Source organism: Mobula birostris, chromosome 5 (genome assembly GCF_030028105.1).
Source record: "Mobula birostris isolate sMobBir1 chromosome 5, sMobBir1.hap1, whole genome shotgun sequence".
Lineage (NCBI taxonomy): Eukaryota > Metazoa > Chordata > Chondrichthyes > Myliobatiformes > Myliobatidae > Mobula > Mobula birostris.
In genome coordinates, this window is record NC_092374.1 from 82,761,493 (window position 1) to 82,777,591 (window position 16,099).

General features: G+C 43.1%; 1 protein-coding gene across 2 annotated transcripts in view; it reads left to right on the top strand.

The window, feature by feature from the left end:
- Nucleotides 1–16,099, top strand: part of LOC140197806 (phospholipase D1-like) — a 158,602-nt gene that overhangs the window by 127,172 nt on the left and 15,331 nt on the right. For both annotated transcript variants that reach the window (XM_072258268.1, XM_072258269.1), the window contains 4 exons: nucleotides 1,307–1,395; nucleotides 3,863–3,976; nucleotides 8,273–8,322; nucleotides 9,431–9,565. In XM_072258268.1, coding sequence (XP_072114369.1) covers nucleotides 1,307–1,395; nucleotides 3,863–3,976; nucleotides 8,273–8,322; nucleotides 9,431–9,565 — 388 coding nt within the window. The remainder of the gene's footprint in view (nucleotides 1–1,306; nucleotides 1,396–3,862; nucleotides 3,977–8,272; nucleotides 8,323–9,430; nucleotides 9,566–16,099) is intronic.

Below are 16,099 nucleotides of genomic sequence, written 5' to 3' on the forward strand. Positions count from 1 at the left end.
TCTACACTTCTCACTGCCTGGGCACTTCCTCTTCTCCCCGCTCCCATCGGGCAGAAGATACAAAAGTCTGAAGCACGTGTCACCAGGCTCGAGGACAGCTTCTGTCCCACTGTTATCAAACCATTCAACAGTCCCCTTGTTTGATAAACCTCACATTCTGCCCCTTTGTGGCCCTTGCACCTTGTTGTCCGCCTGCACTGAACTTTCTCTGTAACTGTTACACTTTATTCTGTGTTTGATTACAACGTACAGATGTGATGAAATGATTTGTATGAATGGAATGCAAAAGGTTTACAGGCAATTTGTGAAATTTCTGTCAAGCCACAATTGTCAATAACACACGCGAGTACTCACCGATTGCAGTGTGAACTGGTCCAGGGCTCACTGGGAGAAATTTCATAATAAACCTGGTTCTAAAGCTGAGGCTGGTAGCGCTTTGAATTCCACACATATGTCAATGATAAACCAATTTTCCAATGTATTTGAGAAATACCAATCCCACAAATTGTTTGCAATTGGATCAGCTGGACCTTTATCAACCATAGTTTACATGATCTGTGTTTAACCTTTCCCCCTCTTTCTCCTTCTCAACTGTCCTCTCCCCTCTCCCCTCCCCCTCCCTTCCTCTTCCCCCTCCTTCTCTCCCTCCTTCTCTCCCTCTCTCCCTCCTCGGTCTCCCTCCTTCTCTCACTCCCCCTCCTTCTCTCCCTCTCTCCCTCCTTCTCTCTCTCCTCGCACTCCCTCCTTCTCTCACTCCCCCTCCTTCTCTCACTCCCCTTCCTTCTCTCACTCCCCCTCCTTCTCTCACTCCCCCTCCTTCTCTCCCTCTCTCCCTCTCTCCTTCTCTCCCTCTCTCCTTCTCTCCCTCTCTCCCTCCTCGCTCTCCCTCCTTCTCTCACTCTTCCTTCTTTCGCTATCCTTCTCTTGCTCTCCTTCATTCTGTCTCTCTCTCTCTCTCTCTCTCTCACTCTTCTATTCCCTTCACCAACCCCCATCCTCCCCGTTCTCCCCCTCTCTCTTCCGCTCCTCTTCACAAACCCCTCCCCTTCTCCCTCACTCTGTCTTTCCCCTGCCCCTTCCCCCTCCTCACTCACACTCACTCTTTCTTTCTTTCTTTCTCTCTCTCACACACACTTTCTCTCTCCCTCTTCTTCCCCTGAATTCCTCCCACTTCATTTCCTTCCACTCTCCTTCTCCTCCATCTTGCTGTCCCTTCCTCCCTCCCCCTCACTCTCTCTCTCTTTCACTCTCACTCACTCACTCACTCTCTCGCCCTCACTCTCTTCCTGTTGTCACTTCCTCACAGAATCAGTTCTTCATCACCTGTGCAGACGACCGCAGTGTGTACAATCAGATCGGAGACGTGATTGTTGAGAGAATCCTCAAAGCGTACAGGTAACTCCTTGGATTTTTCCAGTCCGTCGGAAGACAATGTGAGTATCCAACTGGAACATTGAATCGTTCCTGAAATAATTGGCAGTGGATATTGAAACACAGACAGTTCCCTATCATTCATTACTAATTAATTCTGGACACAATGCTCCAATTTTTAAAATAGACAATAATTTTCGTAAGTATCAGGAACAGAGACCTGTTCCACCACACATCAAGTTCTGATCGTTTTTACCTCAAACACCATTTTTTTGCCCTCATGCATGTCACTTGATTCTTCTAATACTTTTTGTCTCTTTTGTGACTGAGTTTTCACAGTTGTCCGGGGATGAGAATATCAAAGACCCACTTGCCCTCTGAGTGAAGAGGCTCCCACTTCAGTTCCAAACACAAGAGATTCTGCAGGTGCTGGAAATCCAGAGCAATCCCACAAAATGCTGGAGGAACTCAGCAGGCCAGGCACCATCTATGGAGAGGAATAAACAGTTGATGTTTTGAGCTGAGGCTCTTCATCAAGAATGAATGGTGATGAAACCTGATGAAGGGCTTTGGCTCGAAACACCGACTGTTTATTCCTCTCTGTAGGTGCTGCCTGGCCTGCTGAGTTCCTCCAGCATTTTGTGTGTTACCTGCTTCAGTCCTGTGCCCTATGTTGAGACTGTGGCTATGAGTTCCAGACTCCTTAACCAGGGAAAATGTGCTCCATGTTCTATGCTGCTGAACCCATGTAGAAATGTTTACATTTCAATAGAGAGCCGTCCTGAATGAGTGAGACGTCCATCGGTCAGCGTCGACCATGGATGTCGTGTCCTCGCTGTCTAGATTCCCACGCCAAGTCAGTACAATATGGAGGGCAAACTGTTACCCATGTAGCAGGCTCCCCTTCTCCACACAGCTGATGAACCCAAAGGAACGGCAGGGACCGATACAGTTTGGCACCAGCAGCATTGCAGGAGTTGCCATTCAGAGTTGAACTCAATGTAGGACTCCCTTGGGGACTCTAGCTCCGGATTTTTCTTTGGGGTTTACTCCCAAAGCCACATGAGTGGGTACAGCTGCAATGCAGCAGAGGTTTGAGACCAGAGTTTTCCTTCTCTTATGTGAGCTGCCAACCACGGCTGGTGAGCCCCATCTGCCCGAAGCAACTGGTCTTAAGGTGCCAGTAACCTGCCTTTGCCTCTTCTCCTGTCACTAAGGACTGTTCCGCCGGGCTGAGTAGTTAAACCACACATGAAGGCCAAGAGCTGGACTTGGTTGTCAGAGGCTATTTCAGATGCACCTCACTGGGAGTATTTAATAGGTGGTGGGAGCTTGTCGCCACTACCGCCCCTGGCTATGACAACCTTAAGGAACTAATAGGGAGACATACCACACTGTGGTTAATCGAGGTCTATCCTCATCAATTGGAAGGAATCTGTCCAATGGCCTGTCCAACTCTACAGGGCCGGTTGAGGTCCAGCCAGGTGAGCAGAGCGGTGAGAAACAGTGCTGCTGGAACTTGGCAGGTCGGCCAGTATCCGTGGAGGGAACTGGACAGTCCACGTTTTGGGTCGAGACCCTTCATCTTCTATGGCAGTTACTAAAGATGATTCATTGACGTCTTAATCTTGAGTGGCACAGTGACAAAATATGTAGAGGAGCAGTCTCACAGACCCAGAGACCCAGGTCTGATATTGTGTGTGTGTGTGTTTGTTTGTTTGTCTTGGTATGCTTCTGTGTCTGTTTATACATTGTCCCTGTGGCCATGTGAATTTCCCCTGGGTGTTCTGGTTACTCCCCACATCCCAACGATGTGTCGGTTCAGTGGGTTAATCGGCCACTATGAATGGTCCCCCACGTCTCTAGTGTGTGGGGCAGGGGTAGGATCTGGGCAGAGCTGATGGGGGTGCTTGTTCATTCTGTGCCGTGTCGTATGATGTGAACGATCGTGGTCTTTCCATGACCATGATTGTTCTTGGTATATTTTTCTACAGAATTGGTTTGCTATTGCCTTCTTCTGGGCAATGTCTTTGCAAGCCGGGTGACCCCAGACGTTATCAATACTCTTCAGGGATTGTTTGCCTGGTGTCAGCGGTCACATAACCAGGTCGTGATCTGCACCGTCTGCTCATACGACCATCCACCACCTGCTCCCATGGCTCCACATGACCCTGGGGCTGGTGGGGAGGACGGGATGGAGGCTAAGCAGGTGCTACAGCTTGCCCAAGAGTGACCTGCAGGTCTTACACCTCCTTCGGTAGAGACGTATCTCCCCACTGCCACCCACAGTGGGTTAATCGGCCACTGTAACTAGTCCCCCGAATGTGGGTGGACACGGGGTAGGATCTGGGCAGAGCTGCTGGGGGTGCGGGGATTACAGTAGGATTCATGTTAACCGGTGGTGGATGGTCACAGTAGACTCGGTGCATTGAAGTTCTTGTCTCCATGCTGAAGGCCTGCGATGGTAACCAGCCTCTCTCTACTTCTCCAGGGCAAAGAGGAACTACCGCGTCTACATCGTCATCCCCCTGTTGCCTGGCTTTGAAGGAGACCTCTCTAGTGGCAGTGGGAATTCCATCCAGACTATACTGCACTTCACATTCCGGTACAGTTATTCCTCTGGTGGCATGGGACACCAAAGATAAAAGATTAGCTTTATTTGTCACATGTACCTAGAAGCATACGGTGAAATGCATCGTTTGCATCCACAACCCGAAATGCTTCTGGCACTAACGTAGATTGCCCACAGCTCAGTAATCCTAACCCGTGTTATCTGGGAGCAAACTGGAGAACACACAGGAAACCCACGCGGTACAGACTCCTTCCAGGCAGCGGTGCGAGTTGAACCCCGACCTTATGATGGCTAGCACGGTAAAGCGTTGCGCTAACCCCTACGCCAGCGGTCCCCAACCACTGGGCCGCGAGGAAACGATATGAGTCAGCTGCACCTTTCCTCATTCCCTGTCACGCACTGTTGAACTTGAACATAGGGTTGCCAACTGTCCTGTATTTGCCGGGACATCCCATATATTGGGCTAAATTGGCTTGTCCCATACGGGACCGCCCTTCTCCCGTATTTCCCCCGCTAAGGTAGAGCGTTCCTATGAAACCTTTCGTGCCGAAATGATGTAAAGCGGAAAAACAATTACCATTAATTTATATGGGAAAAATTTTTGAGCATTCCCAGACCCAAAAAATAACCTACTACATCATACCAAATAACACATAAAACCTAAAATAACACTAACACATAGTAAAAGCAGGAATGATATGATAAATACACAGCCTATATAAAGTAGAAATAATGTATGTACAGTGTAGTCGGGAAGATTAAGCCAAAACCGATTTGTGGGAAAAAAAGCAGCACGTATACGCATGCGCACGTCACGCATGCGCACGTCACACATGCGCACACAGGTGCCCGCGCAAGGCTTCATGGTCATGGTAGTCTTTCTCGGGGTAAACACAAGTGTCCCGTATTTGACCGCTACTTTTGTCCCTTATTTGGGAGTGAGAAAGTTGGCAACCCTAACTGTAAAAGACATGTTGAGGTGAGTTTAACCCTACTTGAATACCCCCACCCCCCCCCCAACCAGTCGGCCGGTCCACAAGAATATTGTCAATATTAAACCAGTCCGCAGTTCAAAACAGGTTGTGAACCCTTGCCCTACGCTACCGTATTTTAGAAATTTATGTCAAGTCATATTGTTGGTAATGATAGCTGAGCATGGAGTAAATGTCCTCCCTGTATCTACCCCACTGAGGCTGTGATGAGTTTTGTATATTTCAATGGGAAAGCGGCAGGGGTCACTGGCTTCAAGGTGAACTGCTCCTGAGCTTCATAAGAGAAATTCCATCGGGTTTAATAATCACTGGCATATGTCATGAAATTTGTTGTCTTTGCGGCAGCAGTACAATGCAATACCTAATAATAGAAAGAAAAACTGAATTACAGTATATATATAATAATTAACTTAAACTAAGTAATACAAAAAAAGTAGTGAGGTAGTATTGTGAGTTCAATGTCCATTCAGAAATCAGACGGCGGAGGGGAAGAAGCTATTCCTGAACCGTTGAGTGTGTGCTTCAGGCTTTACTGCCTCCTTCCTGACGGTAGCAATGAGAACAGGGCATGTCCTGGGTGATCGGGGTCCTTAATGATGGATGCCACCTTTTTGAGGCATCGCTCCTTGATGTCCTGGATGCTGAGGAGGCCAGTGCCCATGGAGCTGACTGAGTTACAACTCTATGCAGCTTATTTTGACCCTGTGCAGCAACTTCACATTACCAGATGGTGATGTAGCTAGTTAGAATGCTCTCCTTGGTACATCTGTAGAAATTTATGAGTGTCTTAGGTGACAAACCAAATTTCCTCAAACTCCTAACGAGATAGAGCTACCACTGTGACTTATGTGTAACTGTGTCGATATGTTGGGCCCAGGGTAGAACCTCAGAGATGTTGACACCCAGGAACTTGAGATTGCTCACTCTTGTCGTGTAAGTCAGTGCTGATAAACCAGACTCTGATTCTGTAGGGTAGTAAAGCTTCAAATTCAACACATGTGGGTTAACAGTGATGGGCCGTTCAATCCCTCAAACTGCTGTCTTCTTCATAGGAAGAATGTGGAATCTTTAGAGAGGACACTGTTGGGTCCTAATGCTTTAGCCATCCAAAGGCTCTTCAGAAGCCAAGATGAGGTATAAAACTTGTCATTTACAATTGTTTTAGAAAGTGCAAAGAAGAGGAAGTGTTGGGAGAACAAAGAAAAGACACATGAAAAATGTAGCCATATTCATCTCATACCAGAATGGAGATAACACAAATTCCAGTGATAAAAATTAGCCTATAAAATAGCCAGGTTCAAGCAATGTGACACCTCCTACTGAAAACTAAGAAATTTCTCGAAAAATACAGAAGCAACTATATCGTAATTACTGGAAAATTCACTGAACAATTACTGTACAAAAGTCTTGGGTGCACTCATATAATGAGGGTGCTGAAGACTTCTGCTCTCTACTCTATTTGGAGTGGAGAGCAAGTCTGTAAATCTTGTGGAGCAAAGTATTTTTGGAATACTGAGGGGAAGCACTATGGAGTGGTGTGGGACAGTTGACAGAGAAGGAGTACCAGGAACGGGGTGGCGGCAGGTAGAGACACACCCTGCCCTGAGACACCAGGCAAGGTCATTTGATTCCAAGCAATTGGTTTATTGACCATTACAGAATGTCTTCCCACTCCCTCCCCTCTCCCTTTCCCTTTTCCCAGCCATGATTCCCCTCTTCCTGACCCCTTCCCACTCTCAGTCCACAATACAGACCCATATCAGAATCACTCACATATGTCATGGTTTTTTTTTTGCAGCAGTACAGTGCAATACATAAAATTACTGCACTCTAGCTACCTATATGTGCCTGAGACTTTTGCACAGTACTGTACATGGGTGATTTTCTAAAAATACAAATAAGCATAGGAAAATTCAAGTCCAAGAAAATAACAACTCCACACTCAATCCAACAGTGCGGAAGAGATTTACCAAGATGCTGCTTAGATTGGAGAGCGTGTCCTATGAAGAAGGGTTGAGTGAGCTCGGGGTTTTCTCTTTGAGAAACCTTGTTAGCTCCCATCGGAGATGCATTGTTTCAACATACTTCGATTTATTCCCCTCTCACACGACGAGGGGTGATTGATAAGTTCGTGGCCTAAGGTAGAAGGAGTCAATTTTAGAAAACCTCGCACACATTTAACACTTAAGCAACACATAAAAAACGCTGATGAACGCAGCAGGCCAGGCAGCATCTATAGGAAGAGGTACAGTTGACGTTTCGGGCCAAGACCCTTCGTCGGGACTCGGCCCAAAACGTCGACTGTACCTTTTCCTATAGATGCTGCCTGGCCTGCTGTGTTCACCAGCAATTTTTATGTGTGTTGCTTGAATTTCCAGCATCTGCAGATTTCCTCGTGTTTGCGATGTACACACTTAGTCCAGCGGTCGTGGAGCATACGGATCCCTTCTTTGTAGAAGTGGTCCACAGCAGGGGTGATTGATAAGTTCGTGGCCTAAGGTGGAAGGAAATGAGTTATTAACTTCAAACTTTCTGCATTATCACTCAAAGAGTTGAACTGCACGTGCATGTAACAAGAGCGTCTTGGACCTCCAAGTGGTCCGCAGCAGGGGTGATTGATAAGTTCATGGCCTAAGGCAGAAGGAGATGAGTTATACAGCTCTCGTTACATGCACCAGCAGTTCAACACTTCCAGTGATAATGCAGAAAGTTTGAAGTTAATAACTCATCTCCTTCTACCTTAGGCCACAAAATTATCAATCACCCCATGCTGTGGACCATTTCTGGAGGTCCAGGACGCCGACTTCTACAAAGAAGGGATCCGTATGCTCCACGACCACTGGACTAAGTGTGTAAATGTAGGAAAAATAAATGTGCTAGGTTTTCTAAAACCGATTCCTTCTGCCTTAGGCCATGAACTTATCAATCACCCCTCATAAAATCATGTCCTTTTGTGTTTTTTACTTTTTTTTAATGCTGTTTTCCCACAGTAAAGGACAAATCAACAGGCAGTTAACCTCACTGAAATGGTCCTTCGAGAGTCAACTATGCTCTCAAGTAACATGCACACAAAATGCAGGTCAGGCAGCACCTATGGAAATGAATAAACAATCTTGGGCCGAGACCCTTCATCAGGACTGGGAAGGAAGGGGGAAGGTGCCAGAATAGAATGGTGGGGGGTAGGGGTAAGAGGGATAGCTAAAAGGGATAGGTGAGGAGAGTGGCAAAGGTATAAGGCAGGGGAGGAAGGAATCTGGTAGGAGAGGAGAGTGGACCATGGGAAAGTTCAAGTTTTATTAATAAATAACCTTTCTCCTTTAAATCTCTCTTTATCCAGGTCCATGTGCAAAGGAGAGTATTCAATAGTTGAGCGTCTAAAAAAACACAGTAGGTATATTTCCCTCTATCCAATAAAATTATCCGGTTAATTTATTTATTTATTGAGATACAGCTTGGAACAGGCACTTCCGGCCCTTGGAGCCGTGCCACCCAGCCACCCCCGATTTATTCCCAGCCTAATCACGGGACAATTTACAATGACCAACTAACCTACTAACTGGTAAACCTTAGGACTGTGCAGGAAACCAGAGCACCCGGAGGAAACCTGCACGGCCACGGGTCCTGGTGGACACTGGATGCTGCTTTCTTGTGGCAGTGCTCCTTCTTGATGTGCGCAATGGTGAGGAGGGCTTTTCCTGTGACGGACTGGGCTGCGCCTACCACTTCTGTGGACTTGTCCATTCCTGATGTGTCCAGTCAGGATCAAAGTTCAAATTAAATTTATTATCAAAGTACATATGGTTACTGTCTGTTACACTGCTGGTGTTTAGGGCAGCAATGAAGGCCTATCTCCGTCTGTCAAACCAAACCAATGTTGGCCTTGATCTTGGCAGTGTTCAGGACTTCCTTCATCATGCCAGCAGCTTCCTCTCGGTTTTCATTACTGTCAGTTACACAAATCCCAGGTGGAGACTCAGGAATACCATCGCACTCAGATGTAGAAGGAGTTTTCATTAGGGTGAAGGGTCTCGGCCTGAAACGTCCACTGCACCTCTCCCTAGAGATGCTGCCTGGCCTGCTGCATTCACCAGCAACTTTTATGTGTGTTGCTTGAATTTCCAACATCTGCAGAATTCTTGTTGTAGGAGTTTTCATTGCTGTTTTTGTAACAGGTTTATTTTGACCAGTCAGGGTTGTTTGCCCTGAACTGAACCCCTGAACCTGGAGGACTGGTGGACCACTCTTAGTCTGGCCTCTACCCTTTGACCTGTTTGGCATGGGTGACCCTACCAAGATACAAAGTCTAAAGTCCTGACTCCAGCCAACATAGCTCTCCAGGTCATTGAGGCTCACAAGCCTCCAAACCCTACGACAAGGTTATGGTCCTCTTGGAGGGTTCATAACTGTTTGATGGGGAAGAGGTGCTGTTGTCATTGAGCAAGGATAGTTTTAAATACTCAATAATGAGACACTCACACCATGCATTCTTTTGCAGTGGGGGATAACTGGGTCAGCTACATCACATTCTGTGGGCTGAGGACTCAGGCTGAGCTGGACAGCAAGCTGCTGACAGAACTTATCTACATCCACAGTAAAATGCTAATTGCCGACGATCGCCAAGTGATTATAGGTGAGTGCTGATTGTTATCTGTCATCGTTACCAACAGAAGTTCAGAGCATGGCTAATAAGTTAGCAAATGGCAGTAGAAAGTACAGTGAAGAGGTCATCAAATGGGGGAATCTTGATCATTTGGGTATGTGGGACAAGAAATAGCAAATGGAGTTTAATTCTCCATTTTGGAAGTTAAATCACAGTAGGACTTTCACAGGGGAGAGAGGAAGAGGAGAGCCATCCGCAGTACCACTGATGCGGCAGAGAGGGCCTCAAGATGGCTGTGGCTCAAAAGAGGGGAGCCATGGAGTCATAAGTAGCTAGCCACCTGGACACAAGCTGGGGTCTGATCAGCCCCGGCTGGGTCACCTGGAGGAGGGTGTATGATGTTGAAAGACTTGAAACACCCGATGATTCCAGGAACATCACTGAAGATGTGTCCAGGAGCATCAGTAGATGTATGTATGCAGTCACAGTGAACAGCAGAGCTCTGGGGAGTGTTGTAGAAATGAGGAACTTTGGAGTTACAAGTACATGGTTCCCTGAAAGCAATGTCACAAGTAGACGGGGTGGGGTCGAAGATCTGTGGCACGCTGCCCTTCATCAGTCAGGGCATTGAGTATAGACGTTGGGATATCATGGTGCAGTTGTACAGGACACTGCTGATGCCGCACTTGGGGGATTGTGTTCCGTTTTAGTTATCCTGCTTTCAGAAAGTTGACATTAATCAGAATCAGGTTTAATATCACTGGCATACTGTATTCCTGTATCCCTTCATGCCCTGACGAATCAAGAATCTATCAACTTCTGCCTTAAATACACCCAATGACTTGGCCTCCACAGCCACCTGTGTCAATGAATTCCACAGATTCACCACTCCCTGGCTAAAGAAATTCCTCCTCATCTCTGTTCTAAATGGACGTCCCTCTAGTCTGAGGCTGTGTCCTCCAGTCTAAGAGTGCCCCACAATAGGAAACATCCTCTCCACCAATTCTATTGACGCCTTTCAACACTCGATAGGTTTCAATGAGTTTTCCCCTCATTCTTCTGAATTCCAGTGAATACAGGCTCAGAGCCATCAAATGCACCTCATATCACAAGCCATTCTTTGTAAACCTCCTTTGAACCCTCTCCAAAGCCAGCACATCCTTTTTAGATAAGGGGCCCAAAACTGCTCACAATATTCCAAGTGATGCCTCACCAGTGCTTTATAAATCCTCAACATTACATTTTTGTTTTTATAGTCTGGTCCTCTTGAAGTGGATACTAACACAGCATTTGCCTTCCTCACCAACAACTCAACCTGTAAATTAACTTTTAAGGAATCCTGCACAAGGACTCCCAAGTCCCTGTGCATCTCAGGTTGTTGAATTTTCTCTCCATTGAGGAAATAGTCTACACTTTTATTTCTTCTACAGAAGTGCATGACCATACACTTCCCAACATTGTATTCCATCTGCTATTTCTTTGCCCATTCTCTTAATCTATCTAAGACCTTCTGTAGCCTCTCTATCTCCTTAAAGCCCCTCCACCCATCTTTGTATCGTCTGCAAGCTAGGCCACAAAGCCATCAATTCCATCATCCAAATCATTGACATATTATGTAAAAAGAAGTGGTCTCAACACAGATCCCTGTGGAACACCACTAGTCACCGGCAGCCAACCAGAAAAGGCTTCCTTTATTCCCACTCTTTGCCTCCTGCCAATCAACCACTGCTTTATCCATGCCAGAATCTTCCCTGTAATACCATGGGTTCTTAACTTGTTAAGCAGCCTCATGTGTGGCACCTTGTCAAAAGTTTCTGAAAATCCAAGTCCACTGATTCTCCTTTGTCTAACCTGCTTGTAATTTCTCCAAAGAATTCCAGCAGAGGATTAGATATGCTTTTTACATTAAAAGAAGTTGAAGAAGCTTTAGGATCACTTCAAAGTAATAAATCTCCAGGAGAAGATGGTTTTCCACCTGAATTTTATAAAAAGTTTAAAGATTTATTATTTCCTCTCTTTATGGGGTTAATACGTCTTTTTCAACAGCGATTGTAATAGTGTTGCCAAAAAAAGACAGAGACCCTATGAAACCAACATCATACAGGCCTATTTCTTTATTGAATACTGATTATAAAATAATAGCAAAAATTTTATCGAATAGATTATCTAAATATTTACCAAAATTAATACATATGGATCAAACAGGATTTATTAAAAATAGACAATTGGCAGATAATGTAACTCGGCTACTCAGTATAATTCATTTGGCACAAAAAAGGGACGAGAAGAGTATAGTAGTAGCCTTGGATGCAGAAAAAGCATTTGATAGATTAGAATGGGATTTTTTATTTAAAGTATTAGAAAAATATGGGTTAGGAACATCTTTTATAAATTGGATTAAAATTTTAAATTCTAACCCTAAGGCTAAAGTAGTGACAAACTCTCAAATTTCAACACCATTCCAGTTAAAAAGGTCAACTAGACAAGATTGTCCATTATCACCTGCTTTATTTGTACTGGCGATAGAGCCATTAGCAGAACTAATCAGAATTGATCCAGATATTATGGGTTTTAGAGTTAATCAGGAGGAATATAAAATTAATCTTTTTGCCGATGATGTTTTGATTTACTTAACAAACCCACAACATTCGTTACATAAATTATCTTCTAGATTGGATGAATATGGGAAGGTATCAGGTTATAAAATAAATTGGGATAAAAGTGAAATTTTACCTCTTACTAAAGGAGACTATAGTCAATGTCGATTAGCAACACAATTTAGATGGCCGGTAAATGGTATAAAGTATTTAGATATAAGACTTGATAATGATGTAAAGAATTTATATAAATTTAATTATTTACCACTATTGAAAAAAATTCAAGAAGATCTTGACAAATGGATGATACTACCAATAACATTAGTAGGTAGAGTCAATGTTGTAAAAATGAACATATTTCCTAGATTACAGTATTTGTTTCAAACATTACCAATACAATTGCCACAGAAATTTTTTCAAGAGTTAAATAAACGTGTGAGAAAATTTCTTTGGAAAGGTAAAATGTCAAGAATATCATTGGAAAAATTCACATGTAAATTTGAGTTAGGAGGGTTACAACTTCCAAACTTTAAGAATTATTATAAAGCAAATCAACTTGGATTTATTGCATCTTTTTTCGATGATCGAAAACCAGCATGGATTAAAATAGAATTAGACAAGATAGGAGAAAATAGACCTGAAGATTTTATATATAAATGGGAATCTAAATGGATACGGGAAAAGAAAGAATCTCCTATATTAACACATTTGATTGATCTATGGAATAAGATAAATGTTGATAATGAAATACAGAAATCTTTATTAGCAAGGAGACCTTTGTTCCAAAACAGACTTATTCCTTTTACAATGGACAATCAACTTTTATATAATTGGTACCAAAAAGGAGATTTGTACAGAGCAAATTTATAGGAGATTGTTATGAATCTTTATTAGCAAGGAGACCTTTATTAGCAAATTTATAGGAGATTGTTATGAATCTTTATTAGCAAGGAGACCTTTGTTCCAAAACAGACTTATTCCTTTTACAATGGACAATCAACTTTTACATAATTGGTACCAAAAAGGAGATTTATTCAGAGCAAATTTGTAGGAGATTGTTATGAACGAGGTATATTGATGTCATTTGAACAACTAAAGGATAAATATAAAATATCAAATAACACTTTCTTTTGTTACCTTCAATTAAGGGCTTACTTAAAAGGTAAGCTGGGTCAAACAATGTTTTTGCCAAAACCTAATGAAATTGAAACTTTAATTCAAAAAGGGAAAATTTAAAAATTTATTTCTTGTATGTATAATTTGATTCAAAAACAGACAATTAAACAAGAAATCCATAAGTCAAAACAAAAATGGGAAACCGATCTGAATATTAATATTGATGAAACAAATTGGTTAAGACTCTGTCTTGACAGTATGACAAATACAATAAATGTTCGACTTGGATTAGTACAATATAATTTTTTACACCAATTATATATTACACCACAAAAAATAAATAGATTAAATTCAAATCTATCCGATAAATGCTTTCGGTGTAATCAAGAAATTTGTACCTTCTTACATTCTACTTGGTCTTGTTTTAAAATTCAACCCTTTTGGATAAATTTAAGAGTCTTATTGGAACAAATTACTGGAACTCAACGTCCATATAACCCTGTATCATTTCTATTAGGTGATATTGAAGGGATAAAACCGAAATTTAAATTGAATAAATATCAGAAAGAATTTATAAAAATTGCATTGGCAGTAGCTAAGAAGACTATAGCAGTTACTTGGAAATCTGATTCGTATTTAAGTATGGATCGTTGGAATAATGAAATGGCTAGTTCTATTCCACTCAAAAAAATTACTTATAATTTAAGAGATAAATATGTAACATTTTTGAATATTTGGCGCCCTTATTTACAAAAGATAGGATGGCATATTTAAGTGCTCCGATAAAGATCTTGGTCCCTTGGGGAAAGTAACGAATAAGTATACCAAATTTATTTTGAATCCCATGGAGCATGTGGAAACCTTCCAATACCCAGGCGGTTCTTTTTTTTTCTTCTTTTCTTTTTTAGGTAGGACTTTATATGGGGGGGGAGGGTAGACATTATCTTTTCATGAATTCATTTTGAAAACTCATAAAAATTATATAAAAAAAAAGAATTCCAACAGATTGGTTTCGGCTCGAAACATCAGCTGTACTCTTTTTCTAGATGCTGCCTACCCTGCTGAGTTTCTCCACCATTTTGTGTGTGTTGCTCAGATTCTCAGCCTCCTCAGATTTTCTCTTATTTGTGATTCCAACAGTTTTGCCAAGCAAGATCTTCCCTTCAGGAAATCACACTGATTATGGTTTATAGTGCCCCGAAACCACATCCTTAACAATCAACTCCCAACATATTCCCAGGCACTGAGGTCAAACTAACAGGCCTGTAGTTTCTTCCTTCTGCTTTTCTCCCTTGTTGAACAATGGAGGGTCATTTGTAATTTTCCATTCCTCTGGAACCATGGCAGAATCAATTGCTTCTTGAAAGATTATTACTAATGCCTCCACAATCTCTTCAGCTACCTCTTTCAGAACCTTGGCCAAAACTGATTGAAAAAGAACACTGGCAGGGATGACGGCAGAGTTGCAATGATCGTAATTTCTGGAAGCAATTTGGAGGATGCAGGATATATACATCCCAAAGAGGAAGAAGTATTCTGATGGGAAGATGACACAACTATAGCTAACAAGAGAAGCCAAACCGAACATAAAAGCCAAAGAGAGGGCTTAAAACAGAGCAAAAATTAGTGGGAAGTTAGAGGATTAGGAAGCTTTTAAAAACCAACAAAAATCAACTAATTTGCAGATGAGAAGGAACTTCTTTAGCCAGAGAGTGGTGAATCTGTGGAATTCATTGCCACAAGCAGCTGTGGAAATCATCATTGGGTATATTTAAGGCAGAGGTTGATATATTCTTGATTAGTCAGGGTGTGAAGGGATACGGGGAGAAGGCAGGGGATTGGGGCTGACAGGGAAATGGATCAGCCATGATGAAATGGCGGAGCAGACTTGATGGACCAAATGGCCTAATTCTGCTCCTATATCTTATGGCCTTAATTTAGCGATGCACTGTGGAGTAGCCTTCTGGCCCTTTGAGCCATGCTGCCCCAGCAATCCCAAAACCTCGGTTTAACCCTAACCTAATCATGGGACAATTTACAATGACCAATTAATCTACTCGGTACATTTTTAGACCTGGGGAGTACATGCAGAGGCTCCTTACAGAAAGGCACTGGAATTGAACTCGGAACTCCAGAGTGCCCTGAGTTGTAGTAGTGTCATGTGAACCGCAATACTACCCTATCATTAGGTTGTTTTATAAGTCCTCCCCCTCTCACCTTAAACCCTCTAGTTCAGGATGCAGTTGAATAGAGAACAGGATGAGATGGTGCCACACACAGGAACTTAGCAGGTCGAGCAGCATCTGTGGGGGGTGGGAGGGAGGAGAGGAAAGGAATTGTCAACATTTCAGATTTCAGGTCAAGACAAAGGATTTCTGCCCAAAATATCGACTGTTTATTCCTCTCCATAGATACTGACTATCCCTCTCCCCCTCTCCCTCCTACTTTCAAATCTCTTACTATCTCTTCTTTCAGTTAATCCTGACAAAGGGTCTCAGCCCGAAACGTCGACTGTACCTCTTCCTATAGATGCTGCCTGGCCTGCTGCATTCCACCAACATTTTTTGTGTGTGTGTTGCTTGAATTTCCAGCAGCTGCAGATTTCCTTGTGTCTTCTGACTAACCTGCTGAGTTCCTCCAGCATTTTGTGTGTGTTGCTATGGATTTTCAGCATCTACAGAATTTTTTTGTGTTTGAATGATTGAACATTTTTACTAAGTCATGTTACTTAATCGTATACGCTGGCCAATTTACAGTGCGAGAACGATGAACTAGGGCCCCCGAGACAAAAGATTTCGTCACCTGCTTTCTGAAGAGAGTTCTTCCCACACTTAGGCCGAATTCATTCACA